Consider the following 25,429-nt stretch of genomic DNA (forward strand, 5'->3'; position numbering starts at 1 on the left):
ATCACGACGCCACCGAGGCCAGTCTGTCATCCTTTGAGTCATAAAACAAAAAATGTTAACATCCATCACCTATCTCATGTATATATTTTATGGTGATTATTATTCTCAGTGGAATCCATTTGTTGACAATCAATATCACAGTGGTTAGAATAATGTTAATGTGAGGCGTTTATGCTCATGAATAATTCAAATTATGTGTCACAAATAAGTCTATTAAATATTGTGAAATGTCTTATTCATAAAAAGCAGACATGGTGTGTTGTTGGCGATTAATAAAAATATTATGAATTAATTCATTATTTTATATATCAAGCCCCACTCCATCCCTACCCCCCCCCCCCAAATAAAAACCCACCTGAAAACAATTAAGCAGATCAGGTCATAGGTTTTAATGTGCACATTCATAACAAACTGTTGTAGCACACGCCTGTCATGGGCGCAGGTGTCGACTTTCGCCTGCTCCTCCCTTCGTCCAGGACAGGGAAGGGCCTGGGGTGGGTGGGAGAGGGGGTCGCCCGCGCTGGCATGTGCAATGGAGCACAAGCAGCCCGACCAGGGTCGGTAGCGGCCGAGGGTTGGTTTTAGTACTATTGAATTTGCAAATGTGCCGTAGGATTCAAGTCAAATAGAAAATGTTGCATAATTTCTTGAAGGTAATTTTGACGCATAATTTAGAACGGTTCATCAAAATTGAAAATGGAGCTAATGGGTTCATTTGACTTGGTCGACGATATATTTATTTTAGTTGCAATTGCAATGAGATGTCAATTCTTGTTCCCTTGTGGTACTGACATTTTGGGGGTGTTATTTTCACAGGCATGCGTGATATCTTATTACTATTATTAAAATAAATCGACACACAGTTGGACAGATGACTTTTGAAACCTAAGTGGATATTTTCTGCGGGTACCTTTAAGGAGAGCCGACGATCTCGTTCTCCATCACTTCCCTAAGACTAGTTCAAGGAAAGTAACTTTTAGCTCCACTTAGGCTGTGAATTTACATGGTATCAATAGGTAATATCTGAAATGACTCACCATAATCTAAGTTAGGGGAGTAATTAATCACTCCAGTCATTTTTTTTCCTCGTCGAGGTCTTAAAAAATTAACAAACGTTTATTTATGTATTGTGTAGTAGTGTGATATTATTTCTCGTCCCAGCCAGTGCACCACGACTGGTATATCAAAGGCCGTGGTATGTACTACCCTGTCTGTGGGATGGTGCATATAAAAGAACCCTTGCTGCTAATCGAAAAGAATAGCCCATGAAGTAGCGATAGCGGGTTTCCTCTCTCAAAATCTGTGTTGTCCTTAACCATATGTCTGACGCCATATAACCGTAAATACAATGTGTTGATGCGTCGTTAAATAAAACATTTCTTTCTTTCTTTCTTTTAGTATGATATTAGTAGTATTATTATCAGTAGTAGTAGTAGTAGTAGTAGTAGTCGTAGTAGTAGTAGTAGTAATAGTAGTAGAAGTAGTAGTAGTAGAAATAGTAGTAGTAGTAATAGTAGTAGAAGTAGTAGTAGTAGTAGTAGTAGTAATAGTAGTAGTAGTAGTAGTAGTAGCAGCTGTGTTAGTAGTACATGTAGTAGTAGAAGTAGTAGTAGTAGTAGTAGTAGCAGCTGTGTTAGTAGTACATGTAGTAGTAGTAGTAGTAGTAGTAGTAGTAGTAGCAGCTGTGTTAGTAGTACATGTAGTAGTAGTAGTAGTAGTAGTAGTAGTAGTAGTAGCAGCTGTGTTAGTAGTACATGTAGTAGTAGTAGTAGTAGTAGTAGTAGTAGTAGCAGCTGTGTTAGTAGTACATGTAGTAGTAGAAGTAGTAGTAGTAGTAGTAGTGGCAACAACAGTAATGGGGTACCAGTAGTAGCAACAGCAATTTATCAGTGTTATTAACTACATGTACCTTTTCATTTCTGAGAAAAAAATATCAACTTTGTTTTAATGGAATTCCAAACAGACCAACTCCACCTGATTACAGATGTAACGTTTTATTTCCCTGGAAACAATAACTAAAACGATATAAACCCCCTGCTGTGTGTTTTATAATCTACTTAAACGCTATCTGTTTCTAATGAATATTCATGAAAGTGTTATGTTTTGTAGCTTTCACTTAAACCTTTTGATGCATTATGAAGCAACTTCCTGTTTATTTTAGTACACTTTATTAGAGGAATGGTGCATGTGCGATCTCCTCCATTCAAACGTGCACCAGAGATGTAAAGGGTCAGATTTTGGATTAAAACAACATGGTAACCGAACATTTTCGTAGGATAGTATATTTAAATTAGTCTTTAATAGCTGAATAATTCCGAAAAAATGTACATGTATATGTGTTGACATCAGTCAGATACAATTCGTAATGTTAAAAAGCTGTTACTGTCAACTGCTCCCTACTATTATTGAAACTATTTGCGTTCTGTAAATGATTTCCACCAGAATACATTAATCTTATTGTGAGGAACGTCCTTGGCGCGGCGATCTAGCTAGTTGACATAAACAACATGATACGTGTTCGAACCACAATGTGATCAACAGCTTAGATTTACACACGAATCATTACACATGTAGGTATTCAACATCAAAGGACTGACGAGTTAATATCATGACTGGGTGAATGTTTCACGTTACAGTTTATGTTAAAAATTGAAAACCACAATGCAAAATTCGTACTCGAACATATTCTGTAAGTCAACAAAGTATATATTTTACCATAGGTGTGGGAAGTGGACACAGCCCCCAACTTTGATGATAAATGCATTCACTTCAGTTGAAAAAAGAAAGAAATGTTTTATTTAACGACGCACTCAACACATTTTATTTACGGTTATATGACGTGAGACATATGGTTAAGGACCACACAGATTTTAAGAGGAAACCCGCTGTCGCCACTACATGGGCTACTCTTTCCGATTAGCAGCAAAGGATATTTTATTTGCGCTTCCCACAGGCAGGATAGTACAAACCATAGCCTTTGTTGAACCAGTTATGGATCACTGGTCGGTGCAAGTGGTTTACACCTACCCATTGAGCCTTGCGGAGCACTCACTCAGGGTTTGGAGTCGGTATCTGGATTAAAAATCCCATGCCTCGACTGGGATCCGAACCCAGTACCTACCAGCCTGTAGACAGATGGCCTAACAACGACGCCACCGAGGCTGGTCACTCACTTCAGTTGAAAGACAAATTAATATTTAACAGTAAACATCACCACCCCGCAGTAGTTGCTGGCATCTTCCAATGCCTAGCTTACTTGGCTATGAACAGTCTTATTAAATAACACTATAGGCATATGGGTTCCCGTTTTTTGTAAGCGAAGCGGGGGGGGGGGGGGGGGGGGGGGGCGCTGATTCTGGCCGGAATTAAACGAAAATGCCCGAATCTGTAAAACGACTTAAATTCGTATCAGCATTACTGCCAAATAGCAATATATGGTTGCGAACGAATGTGGACGCATTTTTACTTGGATTGTAACTAATATTGTGGGTAGAATGATTGAAAAACATGGTGAAAAGGCCAGCTCCTTTTCCCCCGGAATATCTCTATAGTCCCTGTCTCGTACGCTTATGCACAACACTGCAATAGCTTATCATATTGGTGCAAATGTCATATATTCATCTGATAGTAGATCATTTGTTTGTACGTAACACTGGTCATCAGCCAATCAGTGTCCTGCCCTAGTCAATGTTTTCACCAAGTTTGAATTCCATTAAAAACAAATTTTGAAACCTGTTAAAGGTTGCGTATAAATAAAACTGAAACCATAAACAAACACCAACAGAACTAGTTTCTGCCCTTGGAGGCTGGTAAAATATGCCACTAATGTGACGGAAAGACCATACCAAGCTTTTATATATAGATGGGCGTGTTAGAAAAACACTGGTACATGCATGAAACTCGCGACATTTCCTATCGAACTGCGACCCCGCTTCCATGTTACATTTACACTGAAACATTACGAGTTGTGGTTTTATTTCTTTGTTTTTCTTTTCTGTTTTGGTTTGTTTTCGCGGTTTGCTTGCTTGTTTTGTTTAGTTGTTTTTTTTTTTTTTTTTTTTAAATTGTTTTCTTTTTTAATGTGTAATAATACATGACGAGTTTTAACAGATTTTATTAATGACATGATGTAATACGTTTTAAGGATACTTTACAACTAGAGTCTTTCTTTCATGAACGATGCATGTATCATTCAAATATATGCTGTAGGTTACTTAATGAATGTACCATTAAATCAAATAAGGAAGGAAACTGTTTATTTAACGACGCACTCAACACATTTTATTTACGGTTATATGGCGTCGGAGGCTACTCTTTTCGATTAGCAGCAAGGGATCTGTTATATGTACCATCCCATAGACAGGATAGCACATACCGCGGCCTTTGATGTGCCAGTCGTAGTGCACTGGCTGGAGCGAGAAATAGCCCAATGGGCCCACTGACGGGGATCGATCCCAAACCGACCGCGCATCAAGCGAGTGCTTTACCACTGGACTACGTTAAATTAAATACACATGCATTATCCGTTCTCCAGTAAGTTAATCTATACATGTTTTTGCCGTCGTTTCATTTTACAGGCCTTCCCGATTACCGGCATGTCTGCCCTGCCTGTCTAGCTGTCTAGCTGTCTAGCTCAACAGTCTAGTAAAATAACAACAGGGATTGCCATCAACCCCGTCTAATATCAAATGCTTTAAAATTACATATACATGCAATTACAATGTATTGGCATAGTCTCACAGGCTAATCAAACGTCGAACGTATAATACAATTCATATTAGACAAGCTTATTACAAGCTTTGTTATTTTCACCTACATAGCTGTTTGTGAGGCTCTCGAAGGTCAACCACCACAGAGTTGTTAATGGCTATAAACCGGTCCGCGTTTCGTGACGAACCCAATGTCAATCAAGTACAGCGAGTTGTGAACCGGTGTATCGGTGTGGAAATTCGGTACTTTCCCAGCAGGTCGTCGGCTAATGTGGGATAGTGATCTGCCTGACATCATTGTCGTCCTCAATGAGGTGATTGCCCACGTGATCACTTGAGTGTTTTTGACCTATGGGATCATCACCCAGCAGAAAGAATTCCAACACGTGAACAAAACAAATCGCAGATGAAATGTTTTAAATAATATTTAGATTTATGGTTGTATGGAAACCAGACGGGGAAAGTTGTGACCTCATTCGGTCATATTACAGGTGCGACAAAAAAATTAAATATTGTCAGTGTCTATCAATTTCAACGGAATACTGTTTAATAGTACATGATTAATTACATGTTACTCTTTATATTAAAGTAAAAAAAAGAGAAGAGATTTGTTTTGTTTAACGACACCACTGGAGCACTGGATGTCAAACATTTGGTAATTTTGACATATATACTGAGAGGAAACCCAATACATTTTTTTCTTTCATTAGTAGCAAGGGATTTTTTATATGCACCATCCCACAGACAGGATAGCACATACCACGGTCTTTGATATACCAGTCTTGGTTCACTGGCTAGAATGAGATTTGAAGGCAATGTTTCATGGTCGTACCTATACTGACAGAAGGGAAGAACGGAACACATGTTACTTGAGACGAAATTTAATTCATTATCATAATAGTACTGTTTGTACAAAATAAAAAAAATGTAATGCGGGAATGAATATCAGTATTATGGCACTGGATGTCAGTAACACAGTTAACTTCCTGATAATATGAATGAGGGTTCTGGTTGCATGAATGTATGAATGTTTAACGACACCCCAGCACAAAAATATACATCGGCTATAGGGAAGGAAGGAAATGTTTTATTTAACGACGCACTCATCACATTTTATTTACGATTATATGGCGTCAGGCATATAGTTAAGGACCACACAGATATTGAGAGAGGAAACCTGCTGTCGCCACTTCATGGGCTACTCTTTTTTTATTAGCAGCAAGGGATCTTTTATATGTACCATCTCACAGACAGGATAGTACATACCACGGTCTTTGTTACACCAATTGTGGAGCACTGGCTGGAACGAGAAATAGGCCAATGGGCCCACCGACGGGGATCGATCCTAGACCGACCGCGCATCAAGCGAACGTTTTACCACTGGGCTACGTCCCGCCCCCAGCTATAGGGTGTCAGAATAGGTAAGTATATGCAAATATCAGGTTCTGGTAATAGTGCACATATTTTGTTACTTTTTATTTGCTCGAGTGTCCTCTAGCGTTATTCTATTTTATGTTATTCGCAAGAGGACACTCGAATTAACTATTTATGTGTTCCCTTAGTTTTTCTAATTCTTTTTTTTAATTGGGAGATGACATTAATCATATTTGTATTTTATTTTAAATTTATGTTTGAGAAAAAAAAACCCAATACCAGCAGCAACAGCACCAACAACAACAACAGCTGCTGCAGCAGCAGCAACAACTACAACAGCAACACAACAACAAAAGAACAACAACGAATCACGATTGCTACAATCTGAGGTTATGTATAGTCCGTTTAAATCTCGAAAGATGAGGGTTAAACAGAAGACCCCCGACAGCTGGCTACGACTCTTCTGCCGGATGAGGTATCTGTTGTCACGATTCTGCTATTTTAATGTGACTCTCACCATGTCGCGTATCGGCTACAGCGACATTTAAAATACCACTGCACAGGAACTGCAAGTTACCAGAGCGATATTTAAAAAACCACTTCAAAGGGACTGCAAGATTCATTGCCAACATAGTGCCGATACATGAATCACAATAAATGCTAAACGTGATAATCCGTCAGCCAGGTGATACCAACAAGATAGCCGACCTTTGTAAAGTACTTTAGAGGTGTCCAATACATCAATACAATTATAGTTCTACCGATTGATCTAATCACCCCACCCGAATCAGGGACCTAATTCACTACACTCTCGCAACTTTGCCATATCGCAGTGCAATGCTAAAAGACTGGCAAAGACGATTATTTGTTGTCTGGTAGAGCCTAATAGACCTTTGTGAATTAGGCCCCAGTATATTTGCAACTCCTAGTATGTTTGCAACTCCTAGTATGTTTACAAATTGTCCTGTAAGTAGGCTGACCTTTTATTAGGAGATCTCATTTTAACGGCTTCATGGAATCAATCGACTTTGCATTGCTCAGAGATCCGGGCGGGATTTAGCTCAATCGGTTGAGCGCTCGCCTGAGGTGCTTGCGTCGCAGGATCGAACCACCTCAGTTGGTCCATTGAACTCATTGAAGTTTTTCTCGTTCCAACCGATGCACCACAACTGGTCAAACGCTGTGGTATATGCTTTCCTGTCTGTGGGAAAGTGCATATAAAAGATCCCTTGCTGCTAATGGAAAAATGTAGCGGGTTTTCTCTGATGACTACGAGTCAGAATTATCAAATATTTGACATCCAATAGCCGATGATTAATTAATCAGTGTGCTCTAGTGGTGTCGTTAAACAAAACGAAACTTTAAACTTTGTTCAGAGATACGGTCTTGATCATGGATGGTGGTTTTGTCGTTGCCATGCGCCACCTGTTAGAGATCCGTTCAGAAATAACCGCTATACATCATCCATTAAACATATTGTGGAAGCAGCCACCATGATGTAGACTAGCGAGCGGTAAGAAGGTTTTGTATACCCACACCAGGCTGGTGTTTGCAGACTGCCTGCTATCTACGAACACGTGGTTCGTGTTTGCTCATTGAATCACAAACACGTGTATCCAGACATACACAAACAGATGACATTTGTTAACCCTGTAGGAAGCTGTGGGGACAGGTAATATGTCACCTGATTGTTGTTAGGGGCGGCAACGGTGGGTCCAGTGCTTCTTTTTCTTTTGTTTTCTTTTTGTATCTGCCTTGCATGTTCAAAATAGAAACTTGGGCCGATTTTACAAAGCCTGCTTGATTTACACGCGTGTAACTAAATGTAATTACAATGCTTAAACACACTCGTTTAAGAAAACAGGCTTCGTAAATTCAAACTTTTATGTTTAAAGGCGCTTACTAATCGACTATCAGTTTTAGAGATACAGTAGTATAGAAGGAAGGAACTGTTTTATTTAACGACATACTCAATACATTTTATTTACGGTTATATGGCGTCGGACATATGTTTAAGGAGAACACATATATTGAGAGAGGAAGCCCGCTGTGGCTACTTCATGGGCTATTGTCGATTAGCACCAAGGGATCTTTTTATGCACCATCCCACAGACAGGATAGTACGTACCACGGCTTTTGACCACCAGTTGTGAAGCACTAGCTGGAACGAGAAATAGCCCAATGGGTCCACCGAGGGGAATCGATCGCGCATCAGGCGAGCGCTGTACCACTGAACTACGTTCCGCTCCACCCCATCCCCGCCCCCCCCCCCCCCCCTCCAGTAGCATAGAAGATTAGGTTGCCATGTAAAGTTAGAAGTTTGTGGAGCTGAATTTTAATGTTTTAGGTGGGGCGCCAATCTGAATGACAATTTCATAAGGCATCAGAAAGTCCAAAGGGAGTTTTCACAAGGTCATGCCACTCGCAAGACTGGTTTGACAAAGCTCAGTCTGTACAAGATAAAGCTCAAGGGATATATAAGCAGCTGTGATGACACGGACTCATGACGCACTGTCAAAACAGTGATGATGTCAAATATTTGCAAAATGTGAGTATGTATTCTGTCACAAAGGTGGTCAAGTCCGTTCTTTCGTCCGAACGAAAAATCATGAACACGCTTTTCACTTGGGTGGGGAAGAAAGAGAAAAAGTTAGTTTATTTTGTATAACACCACCACTAGAACCCATTGATCAACTAATCGACTGTTGGGTGTCTAACATTTGGTAATTGTGACACGCAATCTACAGAAAAAACCCGCTTCATGTTTCTATTATTAGAAAGGGATCGTTTATATGCACTTTTCAACACACAGAACAGTACATATCACAGCCGTTGTGGTGCTCTGGTTGGAACGGGAGATATTCCAATCCGATCCTTCGACCCAAGCATCTCAGGGGAGTGCTCTACTAAGATAAATCCTGCCCACGGCCAAAACATTATACCAAATTATATTCTGTTCCCAAACATCACTGCGCCACTGAAAAGAATGAGATCTCCTGTGGATCTGTTTTACGTCTGTGAAAATATACCAGTACTGACATGAAGTAGTATCCATGTGATGGATGTTATCATAGACCATGTTGGATGGGCGAACTATATTCAATATATCTCGCTGCTAATCGGAAGGCCAAAGGGTAGTCTGTAACCTATTATATATTGTGTGTATGATGATAATAAGTAATCTAAAGGAGTTATCTTCTGCGCTAGGACACTAACTTCTGTCCCGTGAAAACAATCGATAGATATATATGACACTTATATTATTTGTGCCACACGAGAAAGTACATTCGGAAATTTTGCACCATTTACACAAAACAACTTTCAGTTTTGCGCGATCCTCTCAACCCAAATATTAAAAAACCCAAACCTGCCAACAATAACAACAACAAAAACCTTTGAATTTCGTGCCATTTTCACAAAAAAAGAGATTCAATTTCGTGCGAACCTCCTTCCCACAAAAACCCCCATTAAATTAAAAAAAATTCCATGTATTTCTAAAGGGAAGGCGCCGCTCATCTCTATCGACCTTTTGTCTCATACGTTTACAACTCTTTGTGACAGTATACACGGAACTGTTAATTTAAAAAAAAATATATATAAGATAATTTAGACCAATCAGTGTAGCTGTTATATATTGTACTTTTTTATTTACTGTGAAATGAAGAGGATTAAGAAAGAGCAAATATGTGTATGACCGGCTTTACCTCTAGTCGTATAGTCTGCGCATCTTCAACTGAATTTATAACCCGGTAAAGCTAGGTGAAATAACATCTTAATTATCTATAATTAATGTGCAAAAAGGAAGTTCTATGTTATGTCGCAGGTTTCCGTCTCACTTGAAAACGTGTCTTAAAAAAAACAAAAAGCTAAAGTTTGTTTTGTTTAACAACACCACAACAGCACATTGATTCATTAATCATCGGATATTGTATGTCAAACATTTTGTTAATTCTGACATAGTCTTTGAGAGGAAACCACCCTACATTTTTTCAATTAGTAGCAAGGATCTGTTATATACATCATCCCACAGACAGAATAGCACATATAAGGGCCTTTGATATATCAGTTGTGGTGCAGTGGCTGGAACGAGAAAATGTAAACAAACAACAACAACAACAACAACAAAAAACCTCCACCAAATGGTCCTTAATGAAGACAACAAGAAATGTGTGGAGGCCAGTGACGATGGACCGTATTGACTTCTCACATATTCCTTAATACTACACCAGTCCATTACCTTCATCACTGGTAGCAGTCTAGTTTTAAATATCGACAGCACATGTGTAATATTTTGACAGCCACTATCTAAATAGTACAATACTATGTTCATGCCATAGGGTGATTGAAAATTATTTAATTCCAATATTTATTTATTATACGTTTATGTTTGTATAATGCTGATAAGTAATAAAGAATTTGAACTGCGTTCTATGGATGGTGGGCACTGAAGCAACTTTCTCACCACCCTAACCGTTTCATGATTTCTTACTTGCCCATACGTTAATTGATAGAAAGAAAGAAAGAAATGTTTTATTTAACGACGCACTCAACACATTTTATTTACGGTTATATGGCGTCAGACATATGGTTAAGGACCACACAGATTTTGAGAGGAAACCCGCTGTCGCCACTTCATGGGCTACTCTTTCCGATTAGCAGCAAGGGATCTTTTATTTGCACTTTCCACAGGCAGGATAGTATAAACCATGGCCTTTGTTGAACCAGTTATGGATCACTGATCGGTGCAAGTGGTTTACACCTACTCATTGAGCCTTGCGGAGCACTCACTCAGGGTTTGGAGTCGGTATCTGGATTAAAAATCCCATGCCTCGACTGGGATCCGAACCCAGTACCTACCAGCCTGTTGACCGATGGCCTAACCACGACGCCACCGAGGCCGGTTCTGTTGATAGCGTCACAAAGCCCACTTTCATAACTGTACGATTTGTATAATCGCGTGAGTAAACGTGGGGTTGATAAAATACAAAATATAAAATAAACCTCCCTTTTGTATTGTGTGGTGTCAGTTATGTTACTTTTGTATCCTCTTTCAGTATGTGCAATCAAAGCACTTTGAGTTAATGACAATGAAAATATGTCACATGATTTACTTTTAGTGGAACAGTATTTCTGTGTATTGACACACACTAGGAGCAGGATGTTAAAGCAATGTCTGCAGTGACATACATCGCAGGATCAATCCACCTGTGTGGGTTATTTCCACATACAACCGGCATTACAGAACTGACATATCAAATCAATGCCATGGTACATGTATGTGTTGGAAGATTCACATAAAACATTACTTGATGATAACCGAAAAAAAAGAGTCGAATCTTCCTTAGATTTGCCTTTTGTCAGGGTTGGTATACTCTAAGCTGATTTTAAAAATGGAATTAACCAATATGTTTTCAACTTGGCATGATGACTGGAACGATACAGTTGTGAACCACCTTAATTCTTGGGAGAGTGGCAGTCGTCCAATAGGCGGTGCAGGAAGGATGAAGTCTTGTGCTGTGGCCACATACTTAATGACACATTCTTTGATTATGAAGAAGTTTCCTCCACATTCAAAAGTTTGTTTTATTTAACGACGCCACTAGAACACATTAATTTTTTATCTTATCATTGGCTATTGGACGTCAAACATATGGTCATTCTGACACTGTTTTTAGAGGAAACCCGCTGTCGCCACATAGGCTACTCTTTTACGACAGGCAGCAAGTTTTCTTTTATTTGCGCTTCCCACAGGCAGGATAGCATAAACCATGGCCTTTGTTGAACCAGTTATGGATCACTGGTCGGTGCAAGTGGTTTACACCTACCCATTGAGTCTTGCGGAGCACTCACTCAGGGTTTGGAGTCGGTATCTGGATTAAAAATCCCATGCCTCGACTGGGATCCGAACCCAGTACCTACCAGCCTGTTGACCGATGGCCTAACCACGACGCCACCGAGGCCGGTTCTGTTGATAGCGTCACAAAGCCCACTTTCATAACTGTACGATTTGTATAATCGCGTGAGTAAACGTGGGGTTGATAAAATACAAAATATAAAATAAACCTCCCTTTTGTATTGTATGGTGTCAGTTATGTTACTTTTGTATCCTCTTTCAGTATGTGCAATCAAAGCACTTTGAGTTAATGACAATGAAAATATGTCACATGATTTACTTTTAGTGGAACAGTATTTCTGTGTATTGACACACACTAGGAGCAGGATGTTAAAGCAATGTCTGCAGTGACATACATCGCAGGATCAATCCACCTGTGTGGGTTATTTCCACATACAACCGGCATTACAGAACTGACATATCAAATCAATGCCATGGTACATGTATGTGTTGGAAGATTCACATAAAACATTACTTGATGATAACCGAAAAAAAGAGTCGAATCTTCCTTAGATTTGCCTTTTGTCAGGGTTGGTATACTCTAAGCTGATTTTAAAAATGGAATTAACCAATATGTTTTCAACTTGGCATGATGACTGGAACGATACAGTTGTGAACCACCTTAATTCTTGGGAGAGTGGCAGTCGTCCAATAGGCGGTGCAGGAAGGATGAAGTCTTGTGCTGTGGCCACATACTTAATGACACATTCTTTGATTATGAAGAAGTTTCCTCCACATTCAAAAGTTTGTTTTATTTAACGACGCCACTAGAACACATTAATTTTTTATCTTATCATTGGCTATTGGACGTCAAACATATGGTCATTCTGACACTGTTTTTAGAGGAAACCCGCTGTCGCCACATAGGCTACTCTTTTACGACAGGCAGCAAGTTTTCTTTTATTTGCGCTTCCCACAGGCAGGATAGCATAAACCATGGCCTTTGTTGAACCAGTTATGGATCACTGGTCGGTGCAAGTGGTTTACACCTACCCATTGAGTCTTGCGGAGCACTCACTCAGGGTTTGGAGTCGGTATCTGGATTAAAAATCCCATGCCTCGACTGGGATCCGAACCCAGTACCTACCAGCCTGTAGACTGATGGCGTAACCACGACGCCACCGAGGCCGGTCACCTCCACATTCAGTGAGCACTGTCAGTGTACGCTGACGGTGCACCACATTTTGGTAAAACAGCTATACTTGGTAGGAGAAATGTGATGGAATCATTTTGGTAAAACAGCTATACTTGGTAGGAGAAATGTGATGGAATCATTTTGGTAAAACAGCTATACTTGGTAGGAGAAATGTGATGGAATCATTTCGATTCCATGTTGAACTTGTTTTGAAACTCGGGGCGGGACGTAGCCCAGTGGTAAAGCGCTCGCTTGAAGCGCGGTCGATTTGGGATCGATCCCCGTTAGTGGGCCCATCGGGCTACTTCTGGTTCCAACCAATGCACCACGATTGGTATGTCAAAATTACCAAATGGTTGACATCCAATAGCCGATGATTAATAAATCAATGTGCTCTAGTGTTCAACAAACTTGTTTTGAAACTCCGAAATTTTGCGTGCTATGATGTCGTTAAACATTCATTCATTCATTCATTCAATCAATCAATCAATCATTCATCCATTCATGCATATTCGCTAATACTGATCAATATGTCATACCAGGCCCGTAGAAATGATGTGTGTATATGCATATATATATACATACATACATACATACATACATACATATACATATACATATACATACATATTCATACATACATAAATACATACATACATACATGTCACAGGTTCGAGTCCCAGCAACGGCATGGGACAATTTGTGAGGCCAGAAAGGATTTAATTATCCCCTGCGCCAGTGTGTTAATATCTATGTATGTAATAGTCAACCTCGACATACATACAATATATAAATATTCATACATCAATACATACTAGCCAGTGCCAGGTCTGCCCACTGTTCCATGCACGTAAGCGGGATCGACCGCGTAGATTGTAGGCCCCATGCATATGGTTGAGTTAAAGAACTTCCTTTTTATGGAAGCTTCGATAGCTCAGAGCGTATCGTGGTTAGCCTTGCAATTTGCGGGCGAATCGGTGCCACAGGTTCGAGTCCCAGCAACGGCATGGGACAATTTGTGTGGCCAGAAAGGATTTAATTATCCCCTGCGCCAGTGCGTTAATATCTATGTATGTAATAGTCAACCTCGACATACATACAATATATAGATATTCATACATCAATACATACATACATACATACATATTTCTCTCACTTCCTATGTGCCTGCATACTTATTATGTTTGACATCTTAATCAGATCTTTTAAACAATGCGTTATTGTTTAAATAAACATTTTTATTTGTCAACATATTGTATTATTATTGTCGGTCTTGTTTTGTTTTAATCTCTATACAAGGTACAAGTAAATAAACGATTTGTCTGCCCTGTCTGTCCGTCTGTCTATATATATTTTTAAACGCATGCTTATGGCTGACTAGTGGTGAAGTATTAATACCCTATAACAAGAGTCACATATATGGTGAATGAGTTTCTTGTAAACACACCTCTCAGTTCATTGAATATGTCGTTCCCTGCTACAAATAACACGTGATTGAACAACAACAGGTATACACACTTCGAACTTATCTCTGTACGAACAATACAGATTTTGCTTTGATAGATGCGTCATGTTTATGAAATACCGTAGCTCTTGTCAATGGACAATAAAACAGTTGTAAAACTACAAACATTATAAAACGTGGGTGTACCCACATTTTCTCAGTGTTGCAAAAACATGCATTGCCAAGCGAGTCTCGTGAAGGTACCCAGAGGGCGAGAGGGCCAAGAAGAGAATCTGCTCTCATCAAAAGGGAAATTGAAAATCTGTCTATTTAGTTTAGATTAAGAAGTGTCCTTTAATTTGAAGAAGACCCTGTCCTATGTTAGCCTCAGACTACCGACTGTCACAAATTGCTGATCTCTCGACTTCTATGACTGTCCAGTTGCTAGTCTGAGCATTGTTACAACTCGATTCCCGTCATACTGAACTTCTACGACCGACTAGTTGTTCATTCTAAGTCTTGGGTTGGGAAAATTACAAAGCAACCGTCGAGTTAGCCAACTTCGTCGTGATAGTTGATAGTCTGCGTAAAATATAAGTGGCTGTATATTAAACGTGTTTCGGATCGTTCTAGTATTTTTTACTCTGTTAAATTTTATTTTATTTCCTAAAATATAATTTTTTCGTACGTACGAAATTATTTGAAGACAGAATCCAGTTTGGGCTTCTTACAAATATTAAGACGACCAGAAACACATTGAATATACAGACACTGATATTCTAAACAAGAAAATATATTTAATATGTAAGTTTAATCGTAGAAATATTTTATTAGTCGGAAACATCTTACAATGCGACAAACTCAGGCATGTCCCTTTAAGATGGAATTACCCACCCTCCACTCTTATAAAGAGCTGATCTTGAAATAATAACATGGAAGAACAAACTGATATTTTCAACCACCCATGGGCTATAAATTTAATTTAATTTGTTGACATTAGGTACACGAAGCAAAGACCTATCACCCATTGGCAATAATTCGACTGCTTTTCTCCCATATGATTTAGTATTTTCTGGAAGAGCTCTCATTACACATACTAATTAATATATCTTGTCATATGTAAGCAATACGCACGCTAAGACTCATCCATATACACGATCATTTTAGTAGTTTTAATTTCTTTTTTCCACTCAAAGATTACTATTAAAGGGGCAGTCTTGAATTTGCTTTCATTGTAACGAGTCTTTTTGATGCGAACATTACGTTTAATATATTTTCTTGTTTACAGTAACAGTGTTTGTATAAACAAGTTACGGTGTTTCTTGTTGTTCTAATGTTTATAGTAGCCTAAACCGGATTTTACCTTCCAGTAATTTCGCGTACGAAGAAAAAACAATTTACGAATTAAAATGAAAATTGACTGCTACAAACATTAACACACGACAGCAATCACACTAGATATACAGACACTAGAATTGTAAATAAGTAAATATATTTAATATGTAGTTTTAGTTGATAAAAAGGATTTGTTAGTAAATATGTTCAAATGGCAGAAAATTCAGGACAGTCCCTTTAACTGTAAAATATTAAAGCTCAGATCTAGTATAACCCACTTCAATTTATATGAAAAGTAACATGTAGGCATGCCCTTAGGGCAAACCCGACCTAGTTAGGCCGACAACCTTTCAGTCACCCCTTGTATAATAATATTCACTTATTTTTACTTCACCGTATTAACTTTCTTCTCCCCACTCCTACTCATTATTTCTGTATTTCTTTCTTCCGTCTATCCATTCGTTCATTCACTATTCCATTAGTTTATTTACTGATTCGTCGTTCCATTCATTGATTGATTCATTAAGTCATTCATCCAGGAAGTACTTATGTCACAATGTGTAAAAAAAATGTAGGTCTGTATAAGAATGTACATATATACACACACATGGCTCTCGTGTAGGCTTATTCACCTATTGATATCAATAGTACCTGAAAAAAGTACACGACTGAAAAAAACAAAAACTTACCTGTACCTGGACAAGGTCGTCTCTCAATATTGACATGCTGGTTTCTCTGACGTTGAAGAAGTTCTTGTTTTCTCACAAGCATAGACATTTCTATTTTTGGTTTTCGGCTCCGTCTTTTTCGTAAAATACCACGTCCATCCACGAAATGGGAGAAAAATATCACACATAATAATCCAAGAAAAATAACCTGATATATTTTATTTATCCCCATGACCGGAGTTACAGTTATGCTAACACGAGATATATATTTTTTCACACAGGCACATGTCGCTATGTCGCGCTTGGCTGTCTGTGAGGTCACGTGGTATATTTAAGGTAACTAGGTCAGGATTAGACATATTTTTTTTGTTATGTTGTCATACTCGTTGTCCAAGTTCTCGTTCCATCCTCCAGCCCGACCCCTCCTACCCCCCACTTCCATTTTTGTATTACTACAGTGAATTCCAAAATAGAAACTGTAATACATTTTACAAAGAAAGCTTATCAAGCTCCGTTTAAAATCTTTCTATCCATTTTATTTATGAAATGTATATAAGCAGCGCAGTAGCAAAGCAGTGGTTATTTATTAAGTTGAAAAAGGTCAGCGTTATAAATGCATGTACTCTTACATATAAGTAAAACCTTATATACATGATATATTGCGGTGAATGGTAAAACGGGTCATTCTGAATTCAGTTTCTTGCAGAATAAAAACTACTTTTTAATTTTATCTACAAAATATAATATAACTATTTACGCAAATGGAACTATAATAATAATAACAACACATCAATATTTTTTCTAAATTATCAGGAAACAAACAAAACAAAAAAGAGAGAAAAAAACAACAACAAAAAACAAAGAAAAAACGTCTTCTTTCTTTTAAATTGAATAACTGGACACAAGTTATCTCCCATATATACAATACCTGCGACACTAAATATATATACTACTCAAAAGAATTTAAGGGTCAGACGATATTTTCGACATTATTTTCTGAATGTCAATTATATTAGCTAGACCATAATGTCACGCATGGTATTGTTCCATTTTGACGAAAGTGGGTCTAAGCAACCCATAAATGAATTAAAATCCACTGTCATTGACACTGTCGACTAGTTCTAATGGCGAAAACATGCTTACATTTGCACGTAAATTAGGGCGAAAGCGAAAGGTCTGCTAAGTGCCCATAACTTGTTTTTTCACAAAGCGCTTCATTTGCACGCTTTGCACGTGTATTCCATGTTCCCAATGCTGAATTTCCGTATAATTGGAGCTTGCGTTCGTGTACGGTGCACACTCCAAATTCGACAATGGTACGACTTCAACTGACTATCGAAGATCGAGGAAGGGCTATTGCTTGGCTTCAGGATGGCAATACGCAAAGAAATGTTGCTCTCAGACTTGGTGTCAGTCAGAGTGTCGTTGGCCGACTGTGGCAACGGTACCAAGCAACGAATTCTGTTCGAAATCGTCCACGTTCGGGAAGACCCCGAAGCACTACAAATAGAGAGGACCGCTACATCACCAATATGGCTCTACGTCAACGCACAACCACTGCACGCCGATTACGTGACAATCTGCGGACTGCGACTGGAACTCGAGTGTCTGATCAAACCATACGCAATCGTCTGAGAGCCAATAATCTACGCTGCCGTCGCCAGGCTGTTCGACCACCACTCCTACCACGTCACAGAACGGCCAGACGTCACTGGTGCACGCTTCAACTGCGGTGGCAACGTGTTAACTGGGGTCGAGTGATGTTCACTGATGAGTCCAGGTTTAGTCTCCAGTTCAACGACGGTCGGGTTCGTGTCTACAGACGTCCTGGGGAGCGCTTCGCTGACGTTAACGTTAGACAACGTCACCGGTTCGGTGGTGGCAGCGTCATGGTGTGGGGCGGCATCTCTATCCACCACAGGACCCCCCTCTATGTGGTGGATGGCAATCTGAATGGAATCCGCTATCTGAATGAGGTTATCCGGCCGTTGGTTCTCCCAGGCCTTCAGCAGATTGGCGGCGGGGCAGTTCTGCAGGATGGCAATGCCAGACCCCACCGCGCCAGGGTGGTAACGGACTTTCTCAGACAACAAGGTATCGCCAGGATGGATTGGCCAGCATATTCGCCTGACTTGGCCCCAATAGAGTACGCCTGGGACGAATTAGGCAGGAGAGTTCGGGATAACCATGCCCCTCCGGCCAACCTTCATGATTTGGGTCAACTTCTTATGGCAGAGTGGCAGGCCATTCCCCAAGAGTTCTTCAGACGTCTGATCAACAGCATGAGGCAACGACGTGTCGAGTGTATTCGCGCCAGGGGTGGATTCACACACTATTAAACGAATGTTTTAATGTGTAAAATCCTTGTTTGACAACCATCAACTTTGACAGCATGTCATGTGACTTTCTTGTATACAGTGACGTTTATTTGTGGGTTTTTGTAAATATGGAACAATAAATTAAATTTTTGGTGTAGTTTACATCATCAATCTAATACACTCTGAAACTTATTTGGTTATAAATTTTTGACCCTTAAATTCTTTTGAGTAGTATATATATTTAACAATCATACCTGTCCGATTAAAGCTGAAATCATTACAAATTAAAGACAATGTCATTCATAATTTGGTGAATCCGAATTACAGACGTATACAAATTTGGTTGGAATTATAATTTTAGGTGTAGATGAAACAAATTGGTTGCATATCAACCAGTAAAAAAAATAGTAGGCTGTAATATGCCTTGCCGCGTGAATATCGTATTATCCCTGTCTTGGACAAAACTCTGGCGAAGTCAGAGGCTGTTCCCACGACAGACGAGCTTGAACAGTTCTCTGATGGAAGCATGCACGAAATTAACCACCCACTATCGTGTTATCATTACAACACTTTGCTAATCTGTTGTACAGGTAACAAAATGTTTTGTTTTGTTTAACGACACCACAAGAGCATATTGATTAATTAATCATCGGCTATTGGATGGGCGTCTGTTGTACAGCTTTATCAATGTTGATTCGACAAAGTTGGCTAAATTTATTTACATGTAAACTTTAGAAAATAATAGATAATACTTCAGTCTCGTATCTCATTAAAAGCCCTAGAGTTTGAGTTATGGAACGATAAGACTCATTGTAATATTAATTCATTTTAATATATGTTTGTGCTTACATCCAATTAAGGTTCTATCACGCTGTTCTTGGTACACAAATCTCAGTTATCTGGGCTGTCTATCCAGGACAGAGGATTAGTTGTCAAAATTAGTAGTTATAGAGAGTAGGCAATATAGTGGCCTTACACCTACCCATCGTGTCTTTATGGCTCGCGCTAGGTGGGCGCCGGTATCGGGATGCGAACCCACTACCTATAGGCCTTAAGTCCAATTGATTAATCACTACACGTCATTGTAATGTTCAGGTTTCCACCTTTTATAGAAATTCAATTGGCTGAGCTGTCCTTAAACATGCTTTAGTCAGTTACGTTGTTTTTACTTCTTTACTCGGAAGTGGTATGTTTATAGAAAATAATACATGAGTGGCCGTTAGATACCATTTATCTCACAACGAGTTGTTTTAAAATGTATCTAACGAGCGAAATACGTTTTTAAACAACGAGTTGTGGGATAAATGGTATCTGACGGACACGAATGTATTATTCTATTTCTTACAGGTTTTAAGCAAATTTTAACATAGGTTTCGATTAAAAGATATTTACAACCCTTTGCACTTGTAGCTGCCTTACGCGTTACAGACACATGATTGTCAGGTTAACTAAACGACACAGTGTAATCTATTTCCCTCGTGTTGTTTTTCATTGGATATATGGCATTGGTGACCTGGTCATCACCCAGTCGTATGTCTTGAAATGTGTAGCGTAGCGTAAACTCTATTAACGTGCCTCTATCCAATTAAGGTTCAGGCACGTCTCTCCCACACCCAATCTCTGGCATGGCCAGTGGTCGAGTGTGGGACAGATACAGTGAAATGTGTTAACAAGTATGTGTTATCATAAGTAACGAATGATGTTCTCACTAACTGGTGTGTAAGAAAAATATTTATATATGTTAATAACTGCATAGAATACAAATATCAGATTTCATCACCGACAGAATACTTCGTGGAGTAGACGGTGTTTTTCTTTCTCTCTTTTTTTTTTTAAAAACCAGACAGTGACAATACGCATATTCGTACATTTACTTGTCACGTGTTGTCTCGTTTGGTAATGCATTTCGCTTTGTCAGCAGTTTCTAAAATCATGTTACTAATTACAATTTTAAACATTTTAATAGTATCTTTGGTTATTAAACATTTTACATCTTTAAACATGGACTTTTTTGCGTTGAAATTATTTGGGAGGAGAGGTGGGCATGGGGTTTTAGTGCCCCTACGAACTCTACACATTGGGACGAGTGCCTACGTACTCACAGGGATTGTACGTAAAGGGCCGAGTACTACGCACGTAATGTAGGACAAAATATATTGACCGCCCTATTCAAATTCTACTTTATAATTATGTGGTCCGAATATTTAGGGTTTGGGGGGGGGGGGGGGGGGGGGGGGGGGGGGGGGGGGGAGGAGGGGCTTTCTTAAAATTGTTGTTGGTCGTTTGTTTTTGTTTTTCAAGATCAACCAGTCTGAACGTTGCCCACGACCATTGACTTTTACATGCATTTCAATACAATTTCTATGTTAGAACATATTCTGTGAAATATAGGATGTCGAAAAGGCTACTGACTGCTTGTTTATGGAAGTACAGTCACTTAACCATCGGCTATTGGATGTCAAACATTTGGTAATTTTGATGTTGAATATGAAATACCATTTTATTATATTAAGATCCATTAGGCAATTTCTCGTTCCAGTCAGTTACCCACAACTTGTGTAATAAAGGCCGTGGTATGTACTTTCATGTCTGGGTGATGCTGCATACAAAACATACCTTGCTGCTAATCAAAAGAATAGCAGCGGATTTCCGTAATCATATATTTGACGACATATAACCGTAATTAAAATGTGCTGAGTGCGTCGTTAAATAAAACACTCCCTCTTTCCTTTAAGAGCATTGGTGTATGCACGTTTACTGACGTGACCAGAAGCAAATGGTCGAAATATGCATACGTATACATCGACACAAACACAGTGTAATCTATGTTGTGCCAAATACGCATATTCTTTTTTCTTTTCTTTATTTTCAAAAGTTTAAATAGAACATGTAAAGGCATGCAACCATTCCCATTGTCACATAAACTCCAACTCAGCACAAAAATCGATTAACGAGTCAACTTCCGACCCCTCGGTTCAGAGACTATAATTTAATTTACATTAGGTGTACATATTTCTAGCGGACTGGTTCAATACACATGAACTGCTTTAGTGTTGAAAGTACACGAAACGGGAAGACCCCAAATAACCGGAGAACAACCACCGCCATTGTGGAGTCCCTACTGCAGTGAAGAAACCTCACCCACATGCAGGTCTGCTCGGCGACACAATAAAAAACGTACTCGTTGACGTGTTTTTGTAGACATCGCCTATTTGGACCCATCCATGTATGAATATTTGACTTATTTTCAGAGCATCAAATGACCCGTAAATAAGTGAAGCAAATTAAGAGTTCATGGCGCGATTGTACGTCTGGCGCACCTTAGAAAAATGTTTATTTATATATATTTCTGTTGTGTTGTGATAAACTGCATGCCTTATTGAAATCGTGATCGGGGACGGGATACAACTCAGTGGAATAGCAATGAACGGAGATGTAAAAGGCCGTAGAATTGATCGTATTTAATGGGCTGGGGATTTTGGTGGTGTTGTTTTTTTAAAACACAAAAACATCCAGTACCACACGAATTGCCGGGACCAGTATAGTCGGATGGATATCTGTTCGGGGTGTGCACTTCTGGAAAGAAGCATGAAAATTTGCCCTAAGGGGTTTTGAATATGCCGATTTAAAAAATTGCGGGAACCACGACGTCACTCCAACGGTTACCGCCAAATTTAAAAAAAATAAAAGATGAAAATGCGAAATGGCCACCACAAAACATGTTTTTGGCCATAAAGCAGCCCCGATTACTATGATCTTGGTGTCTATACCCATGTTTTTGAGGTCATGGAATCCAACAGAACACGTGAAATATCATAGCATACATCTTCATGGAGAAAATTAAAACAAATGCTCATTAATGTGTCACATCAATTTATGTATTTGCACTTTCCACGTTGCTAAACCAATGTGTTTCGTGTTATCTTAATGTTCCATTTCAACAAAAACATACATTTTGATGGTGAAACTTAAAACGAATGCTCATAACATTAATTTGTCACACCAGTGTATGTATTTTCACTTACCACTTTGGTAAACCAATATGTTTCGTGTTATCTTCATGTTCCATTTCAACAGAGCCCAATTATAACTTATAAGGCTGATGTTAACATGTATTGCAGGTCATTCACCATGTATATATAGATCAACATATCAGTAATAATGTTGTTTTCCCGTCACCAGGGACATAAACAGGAGAGGAACCAAACTTTATTTAACCACAGAAATGATACCAGATAATCTTGAAGTATTAAAGTTTTACACGCATCACATAGCAATGATGTACATTCAACAACTTATATTCTCTGGTTGTCTGCTGACATGGATGAAGATAAAATGCAAACGCTTTGGTTTCAAAAAGTGATGAAAACCAAAATGATCAGGTGAACACAAACATATCACGGTCAGCCTGCTTTGCCAGCTTACAGGTGTCTGAACCCAAGCCTCCTGCAATTATCGCTCTACTTCCATTGTTTCGATATGGTGCACACTCACTCGCTATGGTCAAGCATGGAATGGATATTATCCAACAGATCACGGTTCGTGTCAATCCAGACCAGATACCAGTGCTCATTATATGCTATCGCAAAAAACAATTCAGTGAAAATGGACAGATGAATGAGGAAAGACAATATGTTGTACTGATGGGGCGTCTCCAAACAGAAATGGCCATGTTAAAAGTAACTGAGGGGCGTGCACAATCTCCAACCCGCACAATGATGTTCATCTCTTCTCGCGGATGTATATATCGTGTCAAGCTAGAGACAGTGATATGGGTGCCTTCTTCGGGCATGAAAATCATACTTGGCCTCCATCGTTGGCATCAAATAGCATCATGCGCCAAACAAGCAAATCTTGACTTGATGGAATGCTTGGAGTCATTGGTACCTCAACCGGAATCTTCGAAACGTTGATGTCAAAACTGTTGATAGTGCTGCCCTTGTGCACATACTTGATCCGAAGAAGTCTTAAGTTTCTGTAAAAACATTCCTCGACTATTCACAACTGGTGTTCTTGCTCTAAACAGAACACACGCTACACGACGTTGTTCGTGTAGATGTTGTCTTGAATGTCTACAGGGAGGACAGCTTAAAGGCACAGACACGACAAAACCGTGGATCTGGTAATCATCTCCGGGTCGCTAATAACACCAACATTACAGGTAACTGGTCGTTCCTTGTGATGCAAATACAGATAGTCTGTTAAAACTTCTAGCCAATGCAATACAGGCCTTTGAACCTCCTCAATGGAAGCGAGTCATCTTCACACATGGCTGGAATGTTCTATCATCTCCCATTGGTGACCTCCCAGACTCACGAAGAAGCGGACACAGCGCTCCTGTTCCATACCTCCAATCCTTTCCATCATGGATTTACCAAGCTGGTGATACATGCAACAGATGCCGATATGGTGGTTTTCGCAATTGCTGTGTAGCATTTGGTCATGATTCTAGACTACGTTACTTTCCTTGTCACCTAATTGGAACTGAATTAGGCAATAGGGCATAATGGAGTCTGCTGTTCATGTACGCAATATCAGGATGCGATACTGATTCTGCCTTCCATAGAATTGGAAAGAGAACACCGTGGGCTATTTTGTTATCTCATGCTCCACTTTTCCAGAGACAGTAAAGATTGCCAGGAACTGTTGAAATATGGATGCAAAAAGGCTAGTATAACACAAAGATGCAAGTCTGTCAAAGCGAACATCGGATGTACAGTTCTAAGAATGCAAATCTGAACATATGAGTTATTGACAGAGATAATTTAATAATGTTTTAACAGAATGTATGACATACCATTGGATTCCTTGACCTCAAAAACAGGTATAGATACCGAGATTATGGTAATCGGACCACTTATATACATTGATGTGACAAATTAATATTACAAGCTTTTATTTTTTTTAATTTTCAACATGAAGATGTGTGTTATGATATTTCACTTGTTCTAGTGGATGCCGTGACCTCAAAAACATAGGTATAGAAACCAAGATCACTGTAATCACTTAAGAGTCGTTTTATGGCCAAAAACGTGTTTTGTGGCGGCCATTTAGAATTTTTGGCATAATCAAAAAACCCTAGGCCAAAGTTTCATGCTGCTTTCCAGAAGTGCACACCTTAAGCAAAAGATGTCACATATCCGCACCACTAGTATGAGGAAATGCACATGAAAGATCCCTTGCTGTTGTTACACAATAACCTTATTTGTCAAGTATCCCTTAGTAATCATAATAAAATAATTACCGTAATTCGTGGATATACAATTGTCAAAGCCGTTTTGCTTTTTGATTTTATAATTCTTTAGACAATAACATGCGTAACAGTTCCAAGAGCGCACAGTGGTAAATGCTAAATGTTTATAAGCGTCATCTCCCCTCATCTTCAAATATTTCTCTACTAGGCCCGATATATACGTACCATACACTACATTGTATGTATTTTTATACAGAAAGATAATTGCATATCTTAAAGTTTATTTCTAAGCCGCAGTAGAAACGATGGTCAGGTAGGAGTAAATACGAAGAAATCAACACAGACAAGACAGAAGACAAA

At 39.1% G+C, this 25,429-nt stretch overlaps 1 protein-coding gene across 2 annotated transcripts in view; it reads right to left on the minus strand.

Moving 5' to 3' along the window:
* Nucleotides 1-16,852, minus strand: part of LOC121383137 (laminin subunit alpha-2-like) — a 75,801-nt gene extending 58,949 nt beyond the window's left edge. Inside the window, exon 1 of one of the 2 annotated variants that reach the window (XM_041512952.1) lies at nucleotides 16,586-16,852. In XM_041512952.1, the coding sequence (XP_041368886.1) occupies nucleotides 16,586-16,790 (205 nt within the window). In that variant the 5' untranslated portion in view covers nucleotides 16,791-16,852. Of the gene's footprint in view, nucleotides 1-16,579 lie in introns of both variants that reach the window. The other variant, XM_041512951.1, reaches the window with a different exon arrangement.
* Between the last annotated feature and the right edge of the window lie 8,577 nt (nucleotides 16,853-25,429).

Source organism: Gigantopelta aegis, chromosome 10 (genome assembly GCF_016097555.1).
Source record: "Gigantopelta aegis isolate Gae_Host chromosome 10, Gae_host_genome, whole genome shotgun sequence".
Lineage (NCBI taxonomy): Eukaryota > Metazoa > Mollusca > Gastropoda > Neomphalida > Peltospiridae > Gigantopelta > Gigantopelta aegis.